The sequence below is a fragment of the Macaca mulatta genome, chromosome 16 (genome assembly GCF_049350105.2).
Source record: "Macaca mulatta isolate MMU2019108-1 chromosome 16, T2T-MMU8v2.0, whole genome shotgun sequence".
NCBI classification, from domain to species: Eukaryota; Metazoa; Chordata; class Mammalia; order Primates; family Cercopithecidae; genus Macaca; species Macaca mulatta.
In genome coordinates this window covers 89675028-89697561 of record NC_133421.1, presented here as the reverse complement: position 1 = coordinate 89697561, position 22534 = coordinate 89675028, and the positions used below count along the sequence as shown (strand labels likewise).

The 22534-nt window shown below is 53.8% G+C and overlaps 1 protein-coding gene across 50 annotated transcripts in view; it reads left to right on the top strand.

The window, feature by feature from the left end:
• The window catches only part of TBC1D16 (TBC1 domain family member 16), a 99793-nt gene that overhangs the window by 25369 nt on the left and 51890 nt on the right, over positions 1–22534 (top strand). For 5 of the 50 annotated variants that reach the window (XM_077969197.1, XM_077969196.1, XM_077969193.1 and 2 more), the window contains exon 1: positions 1715–3418. In XM_077969197.1, coding sequence (XP_077825323.1) covers positions 3315–3418 — 104 coding nt within the window. In that variant the 5' untranslated portion in view covers positions 1715–3314. 50 annotated transcript variants of the gene reach the window in all.

The following is a 22534-nucleotide window of genomic DNA, read 5'->3' as shown; positions in this document are numbered from 1 at the left end:
CTGGGGACAGGTTCTTCCCTGATTTTATCCCTCCAATAAGATCAGGGTGAACTGATAACATTCATCTCAATTATTTGAGAGTGCAGATAAAAGGACTCCAGGTCCCAGGAGGCTTGCTGAGCTGGGTGGCGTCAGGGGCCAGGGAACCCGAGGGGGTGGTGGGGGATGGGGACCGAACGCTGGTCCTGGCCTGGGTCCTGCTGGCCGGACTCAGTCGGAGCTCCCCCTGGTGGTGCCAGGCCGACAGTGCAGCAGAGCCTGCGGGCGTCCCCATGTCCCCGCATCCCCAGGGCCCAGGCGAGGGGAAGGTCCCAGCTGTGTCCCAGAGAGGTGGTGGGGTTGGCCCACGGTCTTGGGGCTGAGGACTCCGTGGCAGAACCACAACCAGAACCTGGCCAGTCAGCGCTCTGTCCAGCAGCCCCATCTCGTAGGGAGCTCAGGTTTAGGAGTTAGGGAGTTGAGTGCTGGTTGAGTCCTGGCACCCCTGGTAAGTGTGAACCTGGGAAATTCTTTCTGTTCTTGGAGGCTCGGTTTCCCTGTTTGTAAGATGAGGCTGGTAATGTCCACTTTCTGGGGGTATTGTAAGAATGCACCCCGGTTCCCCTTTCCCTGCCCTCCGCCTTGCTGGTTCTCCAACCTGGCTGCATGTGGGGTGCTCCTGGGGGGAACCTTTATACAACGCTGATGCCCAGGTGCCTCCAGGTTCTTCTAGAGTAGTGATTCTCACCCAGGGCCGAGTCTGTCCCCAGGGGGTGTGTGGCAATGCCAGGAGACACTTTTTTGTCACAACTGAGGGTAGGGGTGTATTGACATCAGTGAGCAGCGGACAGGGGTGCTGTGCACTCACTCTGGAAGCCAAGCTGCCCCTCTGCCTGGGACCCGCCGGGGGCCTCCCATCATTTTCAGGATGAAGTGTCATCTCCTTCACTCGGGGTCGAAGGCCCACCACCATCTGGCCCTGCTGAGCGATGCCACCTCCCTTCCTGCCCCCGCACTGTGCACACCTCCAAGTTCGTCATCCTCTCTGCCTCTAGATCTCGTGGGGCTCTCTCTACCTCATGCCTTTGGCCAGGGATCCCCTCGGCCTGGGCTTCTTCCTCCCAGTCTCTCCTAACCGGCCAGCTTGTATGTTTGAGACTCAGCTCCTGGGGCGGGGCACCTTCATGTCAGCTTTTGGTGGAGGCTTCTCTATTCCCCCCAACCCTGGGCTGAGGAGGGCACTCCCCATGGCCCCCTTCTCTGCTCTGACACTCGAGCCCCCACTGAGATACCCCGTCCGCCTGTCCGTCCCCAACTGCTGGGAGGCAGATGGTGGTGAAGGAGCAAATTTTGGGGCCCGACAGATCTGTTTCCAGTCCTGGCATCACCCGAGTTGTGTGTGATCTTGTGGCTGTTACCTCCCATGTCCAAAACACAGATTCCTCACGGGTGTGAAATGGGGCCAAGAACCCCCGTGTAGGCCGAGCACGGTGGCTCAAGCCTGTAATCCCAGCACTTTGGGAGGCCGAGACGGGCGGATCACAAGGTCAGGAGATCGAGACCATCCTGGCTAACACGGTGAAACCCCGTCTCTACTAAAAAAATACAAAAAAACTAGCCGAGCGAGGTGGTGGGCGCCTGTGGTCCCAGCTACTCGGGAGGCTGAGGCAGGAGAATGGCATAAACCCGGGAGGTGGAACTTGCAGTGACCCGAGATCTGGCCACTGCACTCCAGCCTGGGCGACAGAGCGAGACTCCGTCTCAAAAAAAAAAAAAAAAAAAAGAATCCCCTTGTAGGGCAGAGTTGGCGTGAGGGTTGAGTACCAGCCTGGGGCATGGGGTCAGCAAGCCTGGCCTGGGACTCATCCCCACCCAGAGACCGTGACTGGGGGTGCTTACCGCAGCCTGGTCCTGCTCCTGATGAAGGCTCAGAAAATGCCTCTTGGCCACGTGGCCGCGGGCTTGGTGCGGCTTCACTCCTCAGGCCTGTGTCCGCCCGGTCCAGGCGGGGCTCGCTGAACCTGGCGAGGTGCAGCTTTGTGCTGGGACGAGGTGGATGTGGATGGGACTCTCCTCACTCCTCCGGAAGTGTGTGCTTTGGTCCAGGCTGTGAAAACAGCCTGTCTCCAAGACAGACTGCTGGGAGCTTTCTTTTTATTTTAAAAAAAGTAGATACAGAGGCCGGGCGCTGTGACTCATGCCTGTAATCCCAGCACTTTGGGAGGCCAAGGTGGGTGGATCGCTTGAGCCTAGGAGTTCAAGACCAGCCTGGGGAAAATGGCAAAACCTCGTCTCTATACAAAATACGTAAAAATTAGCTGGGCATAGTGGTACATTCCTATGGTCCCAGCTACTTAGGAGGCTGAGGCAGGAGGATGGCTAGAGCCTGGGAGGTGGAGGCTGGAGTGAGCTGTGATCACGCCACTGCACTCTAACCTGGGTGACAGAGAGATACCCTGTCTGGAAAAAAAAGAAAAGAAAAGCAGACAAGGATTCTGAAAGGGGCTGGGTGAGCCCTGGAATCTGCATTTCCCTGGGCTTCCCTTGCTCCTGTGTGCTTCTGGGCCCCCACAACGTGGTAGACGCAGGAAGCAGAGGTGGCGCTTCTTGCTCCCTCCCCATCCCCCGGGCCTTCGTGTGATGGGACTGGAGATCTTGGCTAAGGTGGTTAATTGTCCTAGACGCTGTAGAGAAGGCGTCCCCAGCCCAGTTGCCCGTGAGAATGCCCTGGGCAGCTTTACAAATCCTGATGCCCAGGCTGCACCCAGACCAATTAAACCAGGATCGCTGGAGTAGGGGCCCAGGTATGGGAATGTTTTGAACTTCCTGGGGGTTTCTGAAGTGTAGGCAGCGTTGAGAACCCCTGCTGTGAAGGGGCTCAGAGAGAGAGAGAGAGAGAGACAGAGAGAGAGAGACAGAGAGACAGCGCGAGTGAGAGAGCGAGCGCACGCCTGGTGCTCTGGGGTGGGGAGGGGCGTCAGGGCCGAGGCCCCCAGAGGACTGGCCACTCCGCAGGGGTGTTGGTGAGGACTCGGGTGCACCCATCGCCACTCTGAGGGGTGGGACGTCTAGTAATAATTAACTGTGTGGTTGAGTCCCCCGGGAGGGCAGAGCAGGTAGACCGGCTCGAGGGTCCCCTCTAGTGGTGGATCTGAAGAACTGCACGTGCAGGCTGCGTGTCTGGCTGGGATTGGCCAGGATAGACAACGCCCCCACCCACCGCGGGGCCGAGGGTGCCCCAGGTACGTGGTTATTTGGCAAGTAGTTCACAGAAGAGCGGAGGGGTTAGAAAAGCGTCCCCTGGGCTGCCCACATTCGTGTGCTACCTGTAGAGTATGGCCAGGTGGGGCCTGGAGGGTGAGCCCACCTACCAAACCCAGGGGTCTCCTTTGGAACCCCCAGCCCCCAGTGCAGCGACGGCCTGGAAATCCTTGACCAAGTGAGTATTCAAGGCTGACTTGGGGGATGGGCTGATAAGGAGAGCTGCTGTGCCAGTGCGAAGTCCTGCCTCCTGGCGCTGAGACCCCAAGACCCTGGGCTTCCCCGAGCCGGGGGTGAGTCCTGGGCTGTCTTGGTCCTGTACCCTCCTCAGTGTCAGAAAGCAAGGCTCTGGGGTGTGCTGGGGAGGGTGACCACCAGGCACGACTGGTCATCCTGCCCTTGGTTTCTGTGCTGGAAGGTACCCTCCAGCCTAAAAGGCCAGTTGGGTGAGGGTATGGAAAAACGGGGCACCATGGGGCCGGCACCGTGTCCACTGGCCCTGCCCTGGGGATGTGCATTGATGACCTGGATAAAGAACTGAAACAAGCCTGGGAAACATAGAGAGACCCCGTCTCTACCAAAAAAGAAAAAAAATTAGCTGGGTGTGGTGGTGCACACCTTTAGTCCCAGCTACTCCAGAGGCTGAGGCAGGAGGACTGCTTGAGCCTGGGAGGTGGAGGCTGCAGTGAGCCATGATCACACCAGTGCACTCAAGCCTGGGTGACAGAGTGAGACCTTGTCAAAACAAAACAAAATAAATACCAGATTCTGCTCCCTAAGTGAAAATGTCTGTTCTGGGCCTCATCCTAAGAAAGAATCCAAATTACGTATAGAAAGGCCAAAGTGGCCAGCATGTAGCTCAGGCCTGTAATTCTAGCACTTTGGGAGGCTAAGGCGGGCAGATCACTTGAGGTTGGGAGTTCAAGGCCAGCATGGCCAACACAGTGAAACCCCGTCTCAACTAAAAATACAAAAATTAGTTCAGCGTGGTGGCATGTGCCTGTAATCCCAGCTATTTGGGAAGCTGAAGCAAGAGAATTGCTTGAACTTGGGAGGCAGAGGTTGCAGTGAGCCGAGATGGCACCCCTGCACTCCAGCCTGGGTGACAGAGCTAGACCTTGTCTCAAAAGAAAAAAAAATTAGAAAGACAAAAGCATCTGCATGAAGATGTTCATTGTGGTATTCCTTACAGTGGAGAAAAAGGGGCAGATCGTAAGAATCCAACAGCAGAGGAGGTGGATCAACTAAGGTCTCTCTAAGGTCCCTCTATTGGATCAGGGAGTTTCCAAACCTGGGCTCACAAGCCCCTGAAATCTTACCCCACCTTTTTCATATGAGGAGGGGGCACCATCTGACTTCCCAAAAGGTCTGTGACCCGTAAAAGGTTCAGAAGCTCAGTGCTGCCAGATAGAAGATGTGGGATTGACAAGGACTGTCAAATAGTCCATGCTGTGTTGCAGAGTAGCAATTTACAGTGAATCAGACACAAAGCAAGAAACAGGTTATGATTCTGCACATTGCAGTTAAACTATGTGAAGACGCCTGAGGTGTGGATGAGGCTGTCACAGCAGGGCTGCCCAGCAGAGCTTCTGCCAGGACAGACAGAACCCAGGTCTGCGCCATCCTGCACAGCAGCTGCTGGCTTCATGCAGCTCTTGAACCCTTGAAATGGTGCAAGTGCAACCGAGCAACCGAATTTTTAATTTTGCATAATACGGATTAATAAAATTGTTTTTAATTTAAAAATGTTTTTAAATTTCGTTTTTAGTGACAGAGTCTCACTCTATGGCTCAGGCCGGCGTACAGTGGCGGCAGCACAATCACAGCTCACTGCAGCCTCGACCTCCTGGGCTCGAGTGATCCTCCCACCTCAGCCTCTTGAGTAGCTGGGATTGCAGGTGTGCGCCACCAGGCCCAGTTCATTTATTTTATTTTATTTTTTAGAGACAGAGTCTCACTGTGTTGCCCAGGCTGGTCTCAAACTCCTAGGCTCAAGTGACCCTCCTGCCTGGGCCTCCCAAAGTGCTGGGATTACAGGCATGAGCCACGTGCCTGGCCTTGATTAATATAAACTGGAATAGCACCTGTGATCAGTGGCCACGGCAGTGGATGGCAGAGGTTGAGAGGAAGATGTGTCCATATGTTAGCCTAGTGTGATTATGAGCACTTTTTAAAAAGAAATTTCTGTTTTCAAAAATGTTATTCTGTGATTATATTAAGCTTAAGATGAAAACCAATGTATAAAAATAGACAGACAGGGAGAACCCTGCACATTTGGGCGGGTTTAGCATCTCCCACTGCCCTTCATGCTTGCTAATTAATGAAGAGGCCTCCAGGGCAAGCTGGTCACTGAGGTCCTTCCAGTGACACCGGTGCCACCGCCCTGCCACCTTAGGTCCCGTGCCACCAGCGGGGCCTCCCCCTGGGGAAGTGAGTGTTTCCTTCTGTCTCTCCCCAGGTCCTCTTGTCATTCCCAGCATGTGTTCTCGAGGCAGCCAGTCTAGGCAAGATGGTGTCTGGGTGTTGGGAGGGGCTGGGTGGCCTGGCCTCAGGGTTTGGCCACTTATTACTGTGGTTTCTGTCATACAGTTCCTGCCAGGTCAGACTTAGTCCAGGCGGGTTGGTGCGGCCACAGGTGGGCAAGGGCCAGGAACAATGTGCTGCCCACCCCCGGGGTCCTGCTGGGACCCCCTGCCCTCCCTCTTTCCTCTTGCCCTTTCCTGCGCACAAACTGGACACCTCACCCCAAGCATCGCCGCTTCCCACCCTGCTCCCTGCAGCTGGAATGTTCTCCTCTCTCCTGCTGAAACCCCAGCCCACCTGCAAGCAGAGAAGACTTTCTCCTCCATAACCCTGCTGGGACCTGAGTTTTCTCTCTGGAGAGATCCCATCACGGCCGCGTGCTGTTCCCTACGTGCGCCACCGTGCCCGCGTGCTTCCTCGCGGGGCCCTCCCAGTGCCTGGGCCGGTGCTGTCAGCAGAGCGTCCTGCAGTGCACGCGGTCCTGTGCCTATGCCCCACTGTGTGTGGTCACCACGCCCTGGAAACACGGCAGATGTGGCCAAGCAACTGGACTTTGGTCTTTCTTTATCTCCAATGAATGTGAAGTTTGATAGTCACAGCAGGAGGCTTCCGTGCCTGACAGCACAGGACTGGATGCAATGTTCCTGGGAGGATGGAAGGTGGACCCTAGAAACGTAGCAACCCTCCCAGCAGGACAGGCCCAAAAAATTCTGACAGAAGTAATGGGGGAAAGATAAGATGATAAGATAAGGCCCCTTTACTCCCTCAGGGTGGCCGCCGTCGTGGGGGCAATAGCACAAAGGTTCACCAGGAGCCGACCAGTGCTTGGACAGCAGACCCCAAGGCGTGGCTATTCCCCACCTCACATGGCTTCCCTGGCAGGTGCCGGCCCACCCCGCAGGGCATGCAAGGCAGAAATAAACGGCATCTAAGTGCTTTTTGCCTTTAGGAGGAACAGGCTCCCTGTTGATCAAGTATCAGTAGCAGTGGCTGAATTATTAATGGCGTTATCATTCATCGTTGGTGTAACGGCCCCTGTCCTCCCACACAGCACAGAGGACAGAAATGAGGCTCTCGGGGAAGAGTCCAGTCTCAGAATAAACTAGAATCAGTGCGCTCGGTGGGCCAGGACCCATTGCTGGGAAGCATCCTTGCAGGAGCTGCCATGGAAGGCCCTGGGGGTGTCACCCTGGCCTCGAAAAGGTCTGCTCAGGCTCTGGATCCCTTCTGCGTTTCCTGCCATTCCTTTTCTGCCCAACCCTCCAGGCAAGCCCGAGGCAGATGAGAAACTCCTAGAGACGGGCAAAGAAGTGAGCGGTGGCACACGAATCAGGACGCGCTTTGCCCTTCCCGTCTCTGTTCCGGGGTTCTGGGGTGCAGCAGCTGCCCAGCAAATCAGAGCCCAGAGCAGGAGAGAGGGGGACGCAAAGCGGGGGACGAGGAAGGGAGTGGGAGGCAGGGGTGGAGAGAAGGGCACGTGAGAGGGTCCAGGGTAGGAGACAGCAAGGAGGGGGGCAAGGAGTGAGTGGGGAGGGTGGGCCGTGCATGTCTTAGGGGCCACTCCAGCAGCAGCGGGGACCGGGGTGGGTGCAACACAGATATCCAGGAGCTGCCGCTACCCAGGGGAGGGACAGCTGGGTCCCAGAGAGACCTCAGAGGTGGGATGGCCCGGAGCTGGGAGGGCTGCATCCTCCATTCCTCCCAAATTTCAGGATCAAGTCACCGATCCCCGTCGTGGGCCAACCAGGGTGCCCGGGGATGCCCTGAGAGCGCCCGCCGCCCCCTGAGGATGCTCCAGGAACCCCCGCCCACCCCTCCTGGGCCCCAGCACAGCCTGGCAGCCGGGAAGCCAGCAGCTCCTGAAGATCTGTTGTTTGGGTTTGTTTGTGCTTCTGTAACCGGGAGCTGAGATTTATTTCTTTAAAACATCCCATTGCCCGACACCCTGCAATCTGTTCTGTGTGGCGTTCAGACTAATCTCGTCTTGTTTCTGTAGCACTTGGCAGGCTCTGTGTGGCGTTCCTCCCTCCCCCAGACTCCCCCCCGCCCAAGCCAAGGTGGCCACTACCAGCTGCTCTGCCTGCGCCCAGAGGGTGGCCGATGGCGGGGGTCCGAGGGAAGCTGTTACAGGAAGGGCAGCTGGCTGGTCCAAGCCCCGTGGACTGGCGTGTGGCCACGGTCAGTCTAGAAATGGCCACAGGACATGGCCTCGTCCCGGGAGTCTCACTGCCAGGTGGAGAGGCCAAGCAGGCGCCCAGCCGAGCACTGGCCCCTCCCTGGCTGCCCCTCAGCTCCGGGAGCTTGGAGGGGCTGCCAAAGAATTCGGCCAGGACACCACCATGCCCAGCCCTCTGGTGTGCGACTCTGGCGTGGCTGTTTGGCTCACACATGATGTCTAGGCAGAGAAGGGGCTGGCAGGCTTGGTTGGGCGAGGCCTGTGAGTGGGCAAGCATTGGTCAGAGGCCCAGCTGTGAATCGAAGCCCCACTCAGGACCCCCAGGGGTGGCCTTGGATGATGCTGAACTACTCTGTGCCTCAGTTTACTCCTCTGTGAAGTTGGGGCATTATGGAGGTTCAGGAAGGCTGTGCATGTAAAGCTCCGCGCAGAGGGCTCAGTACAGGGCATTAAACAGTCATCATCACTGTGTATCTGACTGAGTTACCAGCCCCGTTGGATGTGCTTGTATCAGTGTCCTGAGGCTGCTGTGACCAAGGACCACAAACTGGGTTCTTGAAACAAGAGAAATTTATTCTCTCACAGTCCTGGAGGCCAGAAGTCCAAAATCAAGGTGTCTGCAGAGCCAGCCTCCCTCTGGAAGGTCTAGGGGAGGGTCCTTCCTGGTCTCTTCCAATTTGGGTGGCTGCAGGCATTCCTTGGCTTGTGGCCACATCGTTCTGACCTCTGCCTCTGTTGCCACATGGACAGGGTGTGTCCCTTTGTGTGCCCTCTCTTCTTCTCATACGATGCCAGTCATTAGATAGGGCCCACTCGAATGCAGGGTGACCTCGTCTTAGCTTGGTGACGTCTGCTGAGACCCTATTTCTGAATAAGGTCGCATTGGGAGCTCCCATGTGGACACGAATCTGGGGGGAGCACTGTTCACCGCCACACATGCTCTATGGGTGCTGACCTGAATCCCAGACACAGAGCCTGATGTCCGTGTGGTCATCACCCCATTTTAGGAAAGGGTGACGCAGAGCTCAAGCCTCCAATGCAAAGTGATGGCTGAGCAGTGACTCTGGTTAAAAATAAAAAGCGAAAAACCAAACACAATCAGGGCCCTGAGCAACCCCTTGTTTCTGTCGTGTCAGTTGCTCCTCATGGCCCAGCCTCGTTGACCCTGAGAGCTGAGCGAGTGAGTCTGGTCAGGAGTCCTAGACAGGGGACAGTCCCTGGGGCCCCAGCAAAGACGCTGTAGAAATGGGCTTCAGAAGAGACAAAAGAGATTGTGCTCATTTTAGAAATTCGAGGGTGGCCGGGCACGGTGGTTCACGCCCGTAATCCCCGCACTTTGAGGGCCCACGGCGGGTGGATCACCTGAGGTCAGGATTTCGAGACCAGCCTGGCCAACACAGCGAAACCCCGTCTCTACTAAAAAATACAAAAATTAGCCGGGCGTGGTGATGGATGCCTGTAGTCCCAGCTACTCAGGAGGCTGAGACAGGAGAATCGCTTGAACCCAGGAGGCGGAGCTTGCAGTGAGCCGAGATCACACCACTGCACTTCAGCCTGGGCGACAGTGAGACTCTGTCTCAAAAAAAAAAAAAAAAAAAAAAAAAAGAAATTTGGGGGAAAGGCAGAAGGGAAATATTTGTTTGTGATCTTCGATCCCTCTGGTGTTGCCGTTATCATTTGGGTAGGTTTTCTTCCTGGCTTTTCAAAGTTGGGAATTGTAATTATCTATTCCAGGGTTGGCAGGTGAGCCAGACAGCAAGTATTTTCTGCTTTGGGGGCCAAATGGTCTTGGCTGCAGCTTTTCAACTCTGCCCTTGTAGCATGGAAGCCACCACACAATGTATGTTAATTGGCATGGCTGTGTGCCATTAAATTCTTTTTTTTTTTTTCGAGACAGTATCCACTCTGCTGCCCAGGCTGGAGTACAGTGGTGTGATCTTGACTTACTGCAACCTCCACCTCCTGAGTTCAAGTAATTCTCCTGCCTCAGCCTCCCGACTAGCTGGGACTATAGGTGCGCACCACCACACCCAGCTAATTTTTGTATTTTTACTAGAGACGGGGTTTCGCCATGTTGGCCAGGCTGATCTCAAAACTCCTGACCTCAGGTGATCCACCCGCCTCGGCCTCCCAGAGTGCTGGGATTACAGGCGTGAGCCACCGTGCCCGGCCCCATTCGCATTTTATTAAGGATACTGAAAGTGGAATTTCATATAATTTTCGTGTGTTGTGAAATATTCTCCTCTGGATTTTTTTCAACATTTAAAAATGTTCCAAACCATCCTTCACACGGAAACCTGCGCACAGGTGTTTGTAACCGCTTCATTCATACAGGTGCAGTGGAAGCAGTCAGGATGCTCTGCAGTGGTGGGTGGGTGAGGGAACAGCGGCACGTCCCTGCAAGGGAATATTGTTTATTGATGAAAGGAAATGAGCTGTCAAGCCTCGAGCAGACGTGGAGGATGCTGAGATGTACATCACTATGTGAAAGAAGCCAACCTGGGCCGGGCGCGGTGGCTCACACCTGTAATCCCAGCACTGTGGGAGGCCGAGGCGGGTGGATCACTTGAGCTCAGGAGACCAGCCTGGGCAACATGGTGAAACCTTGTCTCTAAGAAAATAAAATAAAATAAAATAAAATAAAATAAAATAATAATAATACAAAAATTAGCCGGGCATGGTGGCTCACACCTATAGTCCCAGCTATTTGGGGGGCTGAGGCAGGAGGATTGCTTGAGCCCAGTAGGCGGAGGTTGCAGTGAGCTTAGATGGCACCACTGCCCTCCAAACTGGGTGACAAAGTGAGACCCCATCTCAAAAAAACAAGAAAAAGAAAGAAAAGAAGCCAGTCTGAAAAGCCTGCAAGCGGCATGATTTCAGCTCTAGGACATTCTGGAAAAGGCAAAATTAGGAAGACAGTGAATAGATCAACACCTGCTGGGGGCTCAAGGGGAGAAAAAGATAAATGGGCAGATACTGGATTCCAGGGGCAGCAACACTATTCTTTTCCTTTTCTTCTTCTTCTTTTTTTTTTTTTTTTTTTTTGACAGAGTTTTGCTCTTGTCACCCAGACTAGAGTGCAACGGCGCACCTTAGCTCACTGCAACCTTTACCTCCCGGGTTCAAGCGATTCTCCTGCCTCAGCCTGTTGAGTAGGTGGGATTACAGGCACCTGCCACCACACCTGGCTAATTTTTGTATTTTTGGTAGCGACGGGGTTTCGCCATGTTGGCCAGGCTGGTATCGAACTCCTGACCTCAGGTGATCCGCCCGCTTCGGCCTCCCACAGTGCTGGGATTACAGGCATGAGCCACCGTGCCTGGCTGCGGCGACACTCTTCTGTCTGAGGCTGCCGTGGTGGACGCCTGCCACTGTGTCTGTGAAACCCCATAGACTGTACACTCCAAGAGTAAACCCTAGTAGAAGCTGTGAACATCAGTTATTACTGATAATGTATCAACATTGGCTCATCGGTTATAGCAAATGTACCACACAAATGCAAGACGTTAATAGTATGGGAAAGTGGCCGGGCGCAGTGGCTCACGCCTGTAATCCCAGCACTTTGGGAGGCCGAGGTGGGCGGATCACCAGGTCAGGAGATCGAGACCATCCTGGCTAACACGGTGAGACCCTGTCTCTACTAAAAATACAAAAAATTAGCCAGGCGCGGTGGCGGGCACCTGTAGTCCCAGCTACTCAGGAGGCTGAATCAGGAGAACGGCGTGAACCCGGGAGGTGGAGCTTGCAGTGAGCCGAGATCGCGCCACTGCACTCCAGCCTGGGGGACAGAGCAAGACTCCGTCTCAAAAAAATGAAAATAAAATAAAATAAAATAGTATAGGAAAGTGTGTGCATTGAGGGGGAACTTGCTGTACTCTGCTCAGTTTTTCTGTGAACCTAAAATCGGTCTAAAAAAGTCTATTCATTTTAAAAAGTCTTCGTTCATGGGCTGTGCAGAGGCAGAGGGCAGCCTCAATTTGGCCCTCGGGCCACGGTTTGTGGACCCCCGGTTTAGGCTAGCCGTGCCCAATAGAAATGTAATGTGAGCTACCTCTGTGATTTAAAATTTTCTATTGGCCACATTTAAAAGTTTTTATTTTGAAGTAACTACAGGAAGTTTCAAAAAAAAAATGGTACTGGGAGGCCCTATACACCTTTCGCCCACTTCCCCCCGTGGTGACATCCTGCATAGAAATGTAGTGCATTCTCCAAACCAGGAAATTGAGGTTGGTACAGTCCACAGGTCTCACGGGTATTACAGGCACCCATCTGTGCTTGTGTGTATAGAATCCTGTGCCACTGGGTCACATGTAGCTTCCCGCAACTACCACCACTAGCTAGACGCTGAACCACTCCTCCACCACAGGGTTCCTCCACGCTGCCCTGGCATAGAGTTCGCCAACTCCCTAACTCCGGGCAACCACTCCTCTACAGGAATTTTACGTAACTGGAACCCTGCACAATGTCAGCTTTGAGACGGACTTTTTTTGGTTCAGCATCATCCCGTGAAGCTGTATCCAAGCTGTCGTGCATGTCGAGAACCTGTTCCTCTTAACTGCTGAGTGGCAGTACGCCATGATGTGGCCATCCCACAGTCTGTGCGCTCACCCACTGAAGGACACGAGCCATGGCTTCCCATTCAGAGGAGATTGTGAATAAAGCTCCCAGAAATATTCATGTGTGGGGTTTTGTTGGAATCTAAGTTTTCATTTCTCTAGGATAAATTCCCGCGAATGCACTTGCCGAGTCATATGTGGATTGATTGTGTGATTAGTTTTTGTAAATACGTTTCTTAATGTAGTAAAATTAGAGACAGGGTTTTTGCCATGTTGCTGAGGCTGGTCTCAAACTCCTGGGCTCAAGCAGTCCTCCCGCCTCGGCCTCCCGAAGTACTGGGATTGTAGGCGTAAGCCACTGTGCCCAGCCTGTATGCTTAATTTTTAAAGAAATTGCTAAACTGTTGCATAGAGTGGCTGTGCCATTTTACACTCCCACCAGAAATTTGTGAGTGCCCGTTTCTCCACATCCTCATCAGTATTTGGTTTTGTCACTATTTTTTTTTAAGCATCCTCATGGGTGTATAGTGACATCTCATTGTGGTTTTAATCAGCATTTCCCTAATGGCTCATGACGTCGAATATCTTTTTGTGTGTTTATTTGCCATCCAGGTATCTGATTCTTTGGTGGAAGATCTCTTTGTCTCTTAAGCATCTTATGTCTTAATAATATGTATTGAAAGGCTTATGGGGACAGCCTTTGGTTGGAGGATTTTGAAAAAAGTCATAATATGATTTACTGTGGCTACCAGAAGTGATCATTTTGTTCCAGTGACAGGTAATAACCTGCTTTTTTCTTCCTATTAATACATGATTTCTTTTGTGGCTGTAATAAAACAATGTATACAAATGATTCATTGCAATGAAGACAGGTACCCAAAGAGACAAAGAGACATAGTCTGATCCATTTTTTGTTTGTTTACTACTGAGTTTTGAGAGTTGATTATACATTCTAGAAACTAGTCCTTTGCTAGATACGTGGATTGCAAGTATTTCTCCCAGTCGGTAGTTCTTTTTTTCATCCTCTTAACAGGATCTTGCATAAAGCAAAAGACTTTAATTTTGATGAAGTTCAGGTTATCAGTTGTTCCTTTTATGAATCATACTTTTGATGTCAAGCTCAAGAACTCATGACCTAGTCCTATATCCTGAAGGTTTTTTTCTTTTTTTTTTTTTTTTAGACGGAGTTTCGCTCTGTCACCCAGGCTGGAGTGCAGTGGTGCCATCTTGGCTCACTGCAAGCCCCACCTCCCGGGTTCACCCCATCCTCCTGCCTCAGCCTCCTGAGTAGCTGGGACTACAGGCGCCCTCCACCACGTCCGGCCAATATTTTCTATTTTTTAGTAGAGACGGGGTCTCACCATGTTAGCCAGGATGGTCTCAATCTCCTGACCTGGTGATCCGCCCGCCTTGGCCTCCCAAAGTGCTGGGATTACAGGCTTGAGCCACCACACCCGGCCAATCCTGAAGGTTTTCTCCTGTTATTTTCCTCAAAGTTTTATGGGGTTGAGGTTTATTTTTTATTTTGCTTATGGATACGCAATGACTCCCGCGTCGTTTGTTGAAGAGGCCGCTCTTCCTTCACTGGGGTGCTTTGCTCTTTTGTCCAATATCCGTTGGGCATATTTGTGTGGGTCTTATAGGTAAGATTTTTTTTTTTTTTTGAGATGGAGTCTCAGTTTGTCACCCAAACTGGAGTGCCATGGTGCAATCTCAGCTCACTGCAACCTCCATTTCCCGGGTTCAAGAAATTCTCCTACCTCAGCCTCCAGAGTAGCTGGAATTACAGGAATGTATCACCACGCTCAGCTAATTTTTGTATTTTTAGTAGAGATGGGGTTTTGCCATGTTGGCCAGGCTGGTCTCGAACTCCTGACCTCAGGTGATCCACCCGCCTCGGCCTCCCAAAGTGCTGGGATTACAGGCTGTGAGCCATCATGCCCGGCCATAGCTACATTTTTACAAGTGAAAACACAAAAAGAAAACAAACAAAAAAGGTGAAAATTTTTGTAAACTACCCAGCATGTTCAAAATAGTATCATTCCAATGTGGGATGAGTATACACGGCCGCCGATGGGAAGTGTTTTACATTCTCTCTGTTTACCAAGTCCTGGGAATTTCACATGTACTTTACACCTAGACCACGTCTCAAGTGCGATGCCACATGTAGCTTGGGGTCACTGCTTTGGCCAGCACGGGTCTACACAGATTGGCGACCTGCGTTTTTGAAAAAACATTCTCGGCCAGGCGCAGTGGCTCACGCCTGTAATCCTAGCACTTTGGGATGCCGAGGCTGGTGGATCACCTGAGGTCAGGGGTTTGAGACCAGCCTGGCCAACCTGGTAAAACCCCGTCTCTAAAACAGACAGACACTCAGCCACACTTGTGGAAACCTCCGCCCTTTGAAAGGTGCCCTTACAAAATTTTTGTATTTTTACAAAATGGGTATTTTGTATTGGGTATTTTTACAAAATGGGTATTTACAGATGGGCGTGGTGTTTTTTACAACCGGGTGTATTTGCAACCGGTGTATTTACAAGCCGGGCTTGGTGGCGGGCGCCTGTAATCCCAGCTGCTCGGGAGGCTAAGGCAGGAGAATCGTTTGAACCCGGGAGGCAGAGGTTGCAGTGAATCAAGATCACGCCATTGCACTCCAGCCTTGGGGACGAGAGCGAGACTCTGTCTCAAAAAACAAAAACAAAAAAACATTGTCTGGCCAGCCCTTCCTCATGGACTCCCTCTTCCTTTGTCCTTGATGGTTAGGCGACCTCTAGGAGGAGGGGTTTCATTGCCTCTCGTGGGGGGTTCGCAGACCCAGCACCCCCTGGCTCTGAGCTGGGATTCTAGAAGTCACCAGCCAGGTGTGTCCCCCAAGGGAGCTGGATTCTAAAGAGATGTCGGTGGAGCCAGTGGTGGGTGATCTTTAAGACAGATCTGGTGGGCTGTCTTAAAACCATGCTGTTGTTTACTGTCTTCCAAAGGACTGACAGCTCTTTAAAAAGCTGACCTTTCTAGTAAAACTGTCAGGACAGGGAGGAAATAAGTGCATCAAACCTCCTGAACCAAAAAGGAGGAAGTTCAGGCTCCTGGAGAGGCAGTGCTCCCCGGGGATGGGCGCTCCCTGCGTCAGGAGGGCTGTCCAAGGCCAGGGAAATGAAACTTGTCAGCCTTTTCCACCGCAGCTCACAAACCATGATAACTGCTCCGGGAGGCCTTGACGCAACCCGGGCCACTGGTTGCACGGGGGCTGGGGGCTCCTGGTGCTCTCAAGGGCCTGAGCTGCTCTGAACACACAGAGTTGCCCTTGGGAGCAGAAGCCAGAGGCCCCCGGGCTCCAGCTCTTGCATCAGCAGCCCTGGCAGCGGCCCCACAGGCCACGTGAGCTTCTGAGAGCTCTGAGCATGAGGTCACGGGCGCCCAGAGGCAGTGACGTGGCAGCGCCTGTCTCCTGGTGAGTGGGGGAGCTCACACCGTACCTCTGGGGACCCACGCCTGGCTGTTGCAATGTAACCCAACCCCTGATGAAATCTTCCCTAAAAGTTGCGGGTAGTAGGGGCAAAGGACCTTTTGTCTTGCGGTCGAAAGACTCCCGTAGCTGCTTCTGTTTGCCTTCATATCCTTCCCAGCAGAGTAAACAGAAAGGACATTTTCACGTGGCTCTTTCTTCCAGTCTAAACAGTGTTCCCTAAACACCTGCAAGGCAGAGGACACAGGGCTCCTGGTGCCCATCCATCTAAGTGCTTCCTGGCCTCAGGGAATCTGCTTTGGGAACCTGAAAGTAAGGTTTCCCTGACCGTCAAGAACAGACAGACACTCAGCCACACTTGTGGAAACCTCCGCCCTTTGAAAGGGACTGGCTGGTGGAAGCAGGCGGCCTAGGGCATATCCCTGACCTTACTACCCCCAGGTGGTGACAGAAATGGTCTTTAAGTGTGGGACCCTGGAGCCAAGTCCTTGGCCACGCCCCAGCTCTGCCTGGCTGTGTGCTGGTGGGTTATGACCCTCATTGCCTCAGTTTCCCCTCTGCACAATGCGGCTGGCGCTGGTGTTCCTTGCCCCATAGACTGTCATGAGAAGTAGCCTCTGGACAGGTCCTGAGAGCAGTGCCCATGTCTGTGCCATCCGCTGGGACTGGTGTTGGCCTGGTACTGTACTGCCTCACCCTTGTGTCCCCAGGAGGGGAGTGGGGTTGAGACCAGCCCCAGGGGTTATAAGGACAGTGGGGTTACATTGACAAAGGCTATTTCTGTTACATTTTGTTCCCTGGTTTCCAAAATGAGGTGCAGGCTCTGCAGAGAAAGCAGGCTTTCCCTGAGGAGCAGAACGAGCTCTCTGAAGGTCGGTGCTGGGGCTGGGTGATGTGAGAGCAAAGAGCTGGAAGTGGGAATGTTCTGGAAGGAGGGAGAAGACTAGTGGCTGATATGTGGTCACTGGAGGAGGAGCCCTGCGATATATATAAGGTGGGGACAGGGAGAGGAGAGGCAACCTGGGACCCCGAAAACTGGGTAGGTGGTCGCTGTGGCCTCTCCTGGGAGCCTCGGACTGGCGGTTAGGGCAGACTCCAGTAGATTGTAAAGGCATCAGGATCTGTCTTGCTTCTGTAAATATTTAAACACTGGGAGGATTATTTTTGGTAGCTACGGTCTCTCTCCGAGCCTGGCAGGCTGCCGGGACGGGTGTCAAGTGACATTGGGCGTAAGGCTACCCCACCCCCGGCCCCCACCGGCTCCAGGCTCCCTGCGTTCACCTTTCCAATGGCCACAGTTTGATGTGGGTCACGGTTTCCCCTTCTGGGAGACGTGGAGAGATGGTCTCAGGCGTGCGCCTTCAGCACGACCAACAGGGATTCCTCGTCCACACAGTTTCCTGACAGCGGTTGAAAGGGACGGGTCTACGAAGGCCAAGAACAGCAGTGGAGTGTGGGGTCAGGAGCCCAGCGGGGGGTACCCCGGGGAGGGGCCGCCTCCGCCAGACCCACCCCGGGTGAAAGGATGCATTGTGTGCCCGCAGCATGAGCGGAGCTGCAGACAGGCGTCTTTGTAGGGTCCACGAGCGGGAAAGTGCTTGCCGGCAGGCATCCCACACAGGCCAGCCGGTGGCCACGGCCGGGACAGGCTTGGACACAGGGCATCGCGGTCTGGCAAGGATGGGGGGGCCCTAGGCCCCCGGCCCTTTGCAGAGTGTTGCTCGTTTTCTCCCACCCCAGAATTGGGCTTGGCCAACACAGCCCCCCCTCGCCCCCCCACCCCTGCCAGCTGCCGGGGGGCCCTGTGAAGATGGCGGCACCGCCCCTTGGAAACTCCATCTGCGTGGAGGTGGCACTTCTGCTCGGGGAGGGATCCCGGTGCCCAGCAGATGGCAGGCTTCCCCCAGATCAGCCTAGGGCTGGCTGGGTTGCCCGCAGTGCACACCCCCGCCCTCCCCCTCCCCTCCCCTCCCCTACTTCTCCTCTCCCCTCCCCTCCGCCTTCCTGCCCCACCCCCACCTGCCTGTCCTTGGAGGGCGGCACTGCCTGCGTCCCTCCCCACCTGACCTCCCTCTTGCCTCCCTAACTCCTCCAAGCAGATTTTGGTGAATCCTAAATCACGTGGATGTTAACTAGCAAGTGCCTGCAAGCAGTTCTGAGGGCCAGGCTGGGGTGCACACTCACTTGGGCCAGGTCCCGCTGGTCAGGGTCAGCCAGATGCCACTCCTGCATCCTGTCCACTTTTAGCAGCCTTCTGTCTTCCTGGCTGACTTTCTGCCTCTTCTCTGGATGTCTGGCGGGTGGAGAGGTGGAGAGCTTCCAGCACAACCTCACCCCACTCCACCTCACACCAGCCTCAGCCTCCCCTGAGACCACACGGAACCCAGACACGTGTGACCTGCAGCCCCAAAGCAGAGACTCCTGGCCGATGGGGTGGGTGGGAGGCCTGACACAGCCACATGCAGCCTGCTTTGTGTCATTCCTGCTCTCCCGGGGTGGACGCAGGGACCCCCTGGGACAGCCCAGCTGGGTCTCCAGGGCGGCCATGTCTGGAATTTACTCTGTGAACCTCTGGCTTGTTAAAATTATTTCATAGATGATTCATGGTCATATAGAAGTGTCAGAAATAAAGAGAAGGAGCTCAAACAGATACGTGTCCACCCCTGCCCACAGCAGCACCATCCACAGTAGCCCACAGTGGAAGCACCCACGTTCCTCCTGACGGGTGACTAGAGAAATGCAGTGTGTTCACACACACGTTTCACACGCACCCAGCGGAATGTTCAGCCTTGGGAAGGCAGTTCTGACACACGCCACAACATGGATGAGTTGAGGACGTTATGCCGATTGAAATAAACCAGACACAAGGGGTCAAAACTGTGCGATTCTACTTGTGTGTGGCCCCTGGAGTTGTCAGACTCAGAGATGGAAAGAATGGGGTGCCAGGGGCTGAGGGAGGGGACGTTAGGGAGCTGGCGTTTCATGGGGACAGAGCTTCCGTTTGGGAAGAAGGAGAGTTCTGGAGATGGGTGGTGTGATGGTTGCACAAAAATAGGAATGGTATAACGCCACTGAACTCTACGTTAAAAACGGTTAAGGTGGTGAATTTTCTGTCATGGACATTTTACCACAATGAACAGAGAGAAGGAGAAATCAGTTAAGATCTTTTAAGGTGACTGGCACTGTGAGACTGGTGCACGTTTTCCCAGCCTTTTGGGAACTGACTTCTTGGATTAGGTCTGTAAAGCCTGTGTAGGTTGTCCCCACCCCAACAATTGGTCATGAACTTCAAGCATTGGGAAATCACGCTGGAGGTGGCTGCCCAGGCTCACCTCTGCTCAGGTTAGAACAGGAGACTCACATGGGGCAGGTGCTGCGCTGTGGCTGGAGCACTGCTTGGGAGCGTGGGCTCCCACCACCTGGAGCCGGCCCCTCGCTGGCTGGGCGCCCGAGACCCATCACCGCACAAGCCTTGTGAGAGCTACGGCTGCTGTCCACACGGCTTGTTCAGGCCGAGTTGAAGCCTCCGTCCTAGCAGCTGAAAGTCAAATCTAGTCATTAGACTCTGAAAGCTGGTTCATGTCAGAGACCTGACATGGAGTGTGGGAAAACCTTGACGGAAGCTTCCAGAGCCTGGCAAGATTAGATCAGGAAGTAACACTTTACCTACTGAGCTTAGAAAAATAGACTCTCCCTGTTGTCTTCTGGGAACTGGGAAATCTGAGCGCAGGTTTCTGGGCATGGACACTGCACACAGGCCTGCCCCTGGGGGTGGGCAGCAGCTCCCCGGCCACCCCAGGAGAGTGGGGACCCCTCGGCTGATTTTGGGAATCCAGAGGGGGTCACCATAGAAGGCTGGTGCTAGAGTGGTCATGAGGGTACAGTGGGCCCCTCTCCCCGCCCCTTGACCCCAGTCATCTTTTCAATACCGTTCTCTGGTGGGACTTGCGAGGGCCGGTGCCGAGGCTGCTCTGCTTGTCCAGTGAGGACGTTCGTGTATTTGAGGGCGTTTGTGTATTTGAATGAAGGTTGTGGTGTCTTGGCCTCTTGGCCTTTGGCGTTGGCAGGTGTCTGGGCAGAACCAGCCAGAGCTGCTGGAGAATACATGAGCAGTATCTAGAACAATCTTGAGCTCCACAAGGCCGGTGTGCCATGCCAGACTGTTGGGAAGAGGCAACGATGACTCGTATTTGTGACTCTGTCCACGGCAGGCAAAGCGAACCGTGGCTTTTCATCCCGGAAATACCCCAGCGCAGTGTTTTTGTGGGAGCTTGTTACTCAGAGCAGGCACGGAGTGGAAAAGGGCCCAATCAAGGCCGCAGTGCGGGGGCTGTCAGAGCAGGGCAGGCCCGGAGCCCAGGACTCTGCTGAACCCACCACCAGTGAAAGGGGCTTTGATGTGTCGAGTGATAAAACCCGTCGGACAGGACCTGGGAGGGATTCTGGCTTTGGAGCAGGACCTGGGAGGGATTCTGGCTTTGGAGCAGGACCTGGGAGGGATTCTGGCTTTGGAGCAGGACCTGGGAGGGATTCTGGCTTTGGAGACTTTGCTGTGCTTAACTCGTGGGCAAAAGTTGTCCCTGTGCTGGCCAATTTTGTTTTCATCTAATGTGGGGATCCCTGTTCAGGGGGCACACAGTGCTTGCTGTATTTGAGGGTCTTGAGTGGTCCTCCACATTTGGGGTGTCCTGTGGGCCACATGGAGCCCTGAGAAGGACTGACAGGTGTTGGGGAGTCTGTGTTTGTATCTTGGACGATGGAGGAGTTTCCCTAATCATGGTGTTTTTTCAAGTTAAGAAACTTCCTTTGGAGAAGCCTTTTTCTCTTTTACCGACGAAAGGCTTTTCCTCGGCAGGAGGACTGAGGGCGCTGGGTCCTGAGGGAGGGCCTGGGGCTGGCGGGCAGGTGTGGGTTGGGGAGGGTGGCAGAAGAAGTCTATGCTGAGGATTTCCACGGGGCTGGCCAGGCTACACAGCACCATGCTTAGCAGGATTGGACTTTGATTTTCTGTGGCTCTCACTGATAAAACAAGCAGGGGCCTCCTAAGTTTTGCTTCGAGGTTGACTGCCGATTAAAGAACCAACATCTGGTGCATAGAACCCTCCAGAAACAGTCTTTTTGCCCTTAATGTTAATTTTTTCCCCCTTCATTGGAGTTGATTTGTTAAGTTGCTGGTGTGTGTTGACAGAATTGTTTGGTGCAGAATGCAGGCACGTGGGTTCACCAGGACCCTGGCTTGCCGAGTGGGGAGGTGGTCGACTGTGGACTCTGGGTGTGTTTGACTTTCAGCCATAATCTTATGATTGGGACGCCTCCGTCCGGTTCCTGCCCCCTGTGCCCCTTGGGCACATGCCCAGTGGCGCTTGGACCTGACTCATAGCTCTCTGCAGTTGACAAAAGGAAAATGTTTCAGTTTGGGTAAATCAGCCACAGCTGGAGCCAGGGAGAGGCCCATGGGCTGGCGACTTTTCAGGGTGGTGGTGTTTGTTCAGTGTGTTGTTTTGCTCTGTGACTTCGGGGAGCGCATCAAAGGCTCGGCAGACGCCCACTTGCCGAGGAGCCACGGCCCTGGCTGGTGGCCAGGCAAGCACCTCCCAGGTAGGCGTCAGGGGAAACATCCAAACTAGCAAATAAAACGGCTTCTGGCAGGGCGTGCTATCAACCCTTCTCCCTTCTAAACGCACACACAGCTTCACAGAGAAGAACTTAGAAGTATTTTGTTTGAATCAGAAGGAAATATTTAATATCGTCTCATTCTCCTCTGCCTAATTTTTTTTTAAACCACATTCAGAATTGCTGGGCAACCTCATTTCCCCACATTGAGGATTCTTCCCTCAAAATCTCTGGCAGGCGTAAAATCCGAGAGCCTGGGAGGGTTTCTCTGAGCCTCTGCATCTCCCAGCGCCCCGCCCCCGCCCAGCACTCCTCTGTTTGCGTTAAAAGCTTCAGGAAGGGAAATTCCTCACCAGCCCGTAAGCCGCTGTTTGTAGGAGCCCTTAAACTCTGCGGAACCCAAATCTCCCAGTACTGACTTAATTCCCTTCTCCCTGAGAACCGGCTCCCTGCAGCACTCAGGGTTTTGCCTGCAGAGGGAGGCCGCAGTTGGGAGTGGAGAATGCCCAGCCAGGGGCTACCTTCATGGGGACACTCCCTGCCCCCAACCCCACCTTCACTCGGAAAGAGTAATGACTCCTGGTCACCAGGCAAACTTCTGTACCTGTTTATTCTGGTTTAAAAATAGGTCAGGCATGGTGGCTCATGCCTGTAATCCTAGCACTTTGGGAGGCCTCGGGAGGAGGAGCACTTGAGCCCAGGAGTTCAAGATCGGCCTGGAGAACATAGCGAGACCCCATCTCTATAAAAAATACAAAATTTAGCTGGGCGTGGTGACGTGCACCTGTAGTCCCAGCTACTGGGGAGGCTGAAGTGGGAGGATCGCTTGAGCCAGGAGGCAGAGATGGAGGCTGCAGTGAGCTGTGATGTCACCACAGCATTCTAGCCTGGGTAACGGAGCGAGACCCAGTCTGAAAAAAAATTTAAAAAAAAAATTTCTTTTTTCTTTTTTTTTTTTTT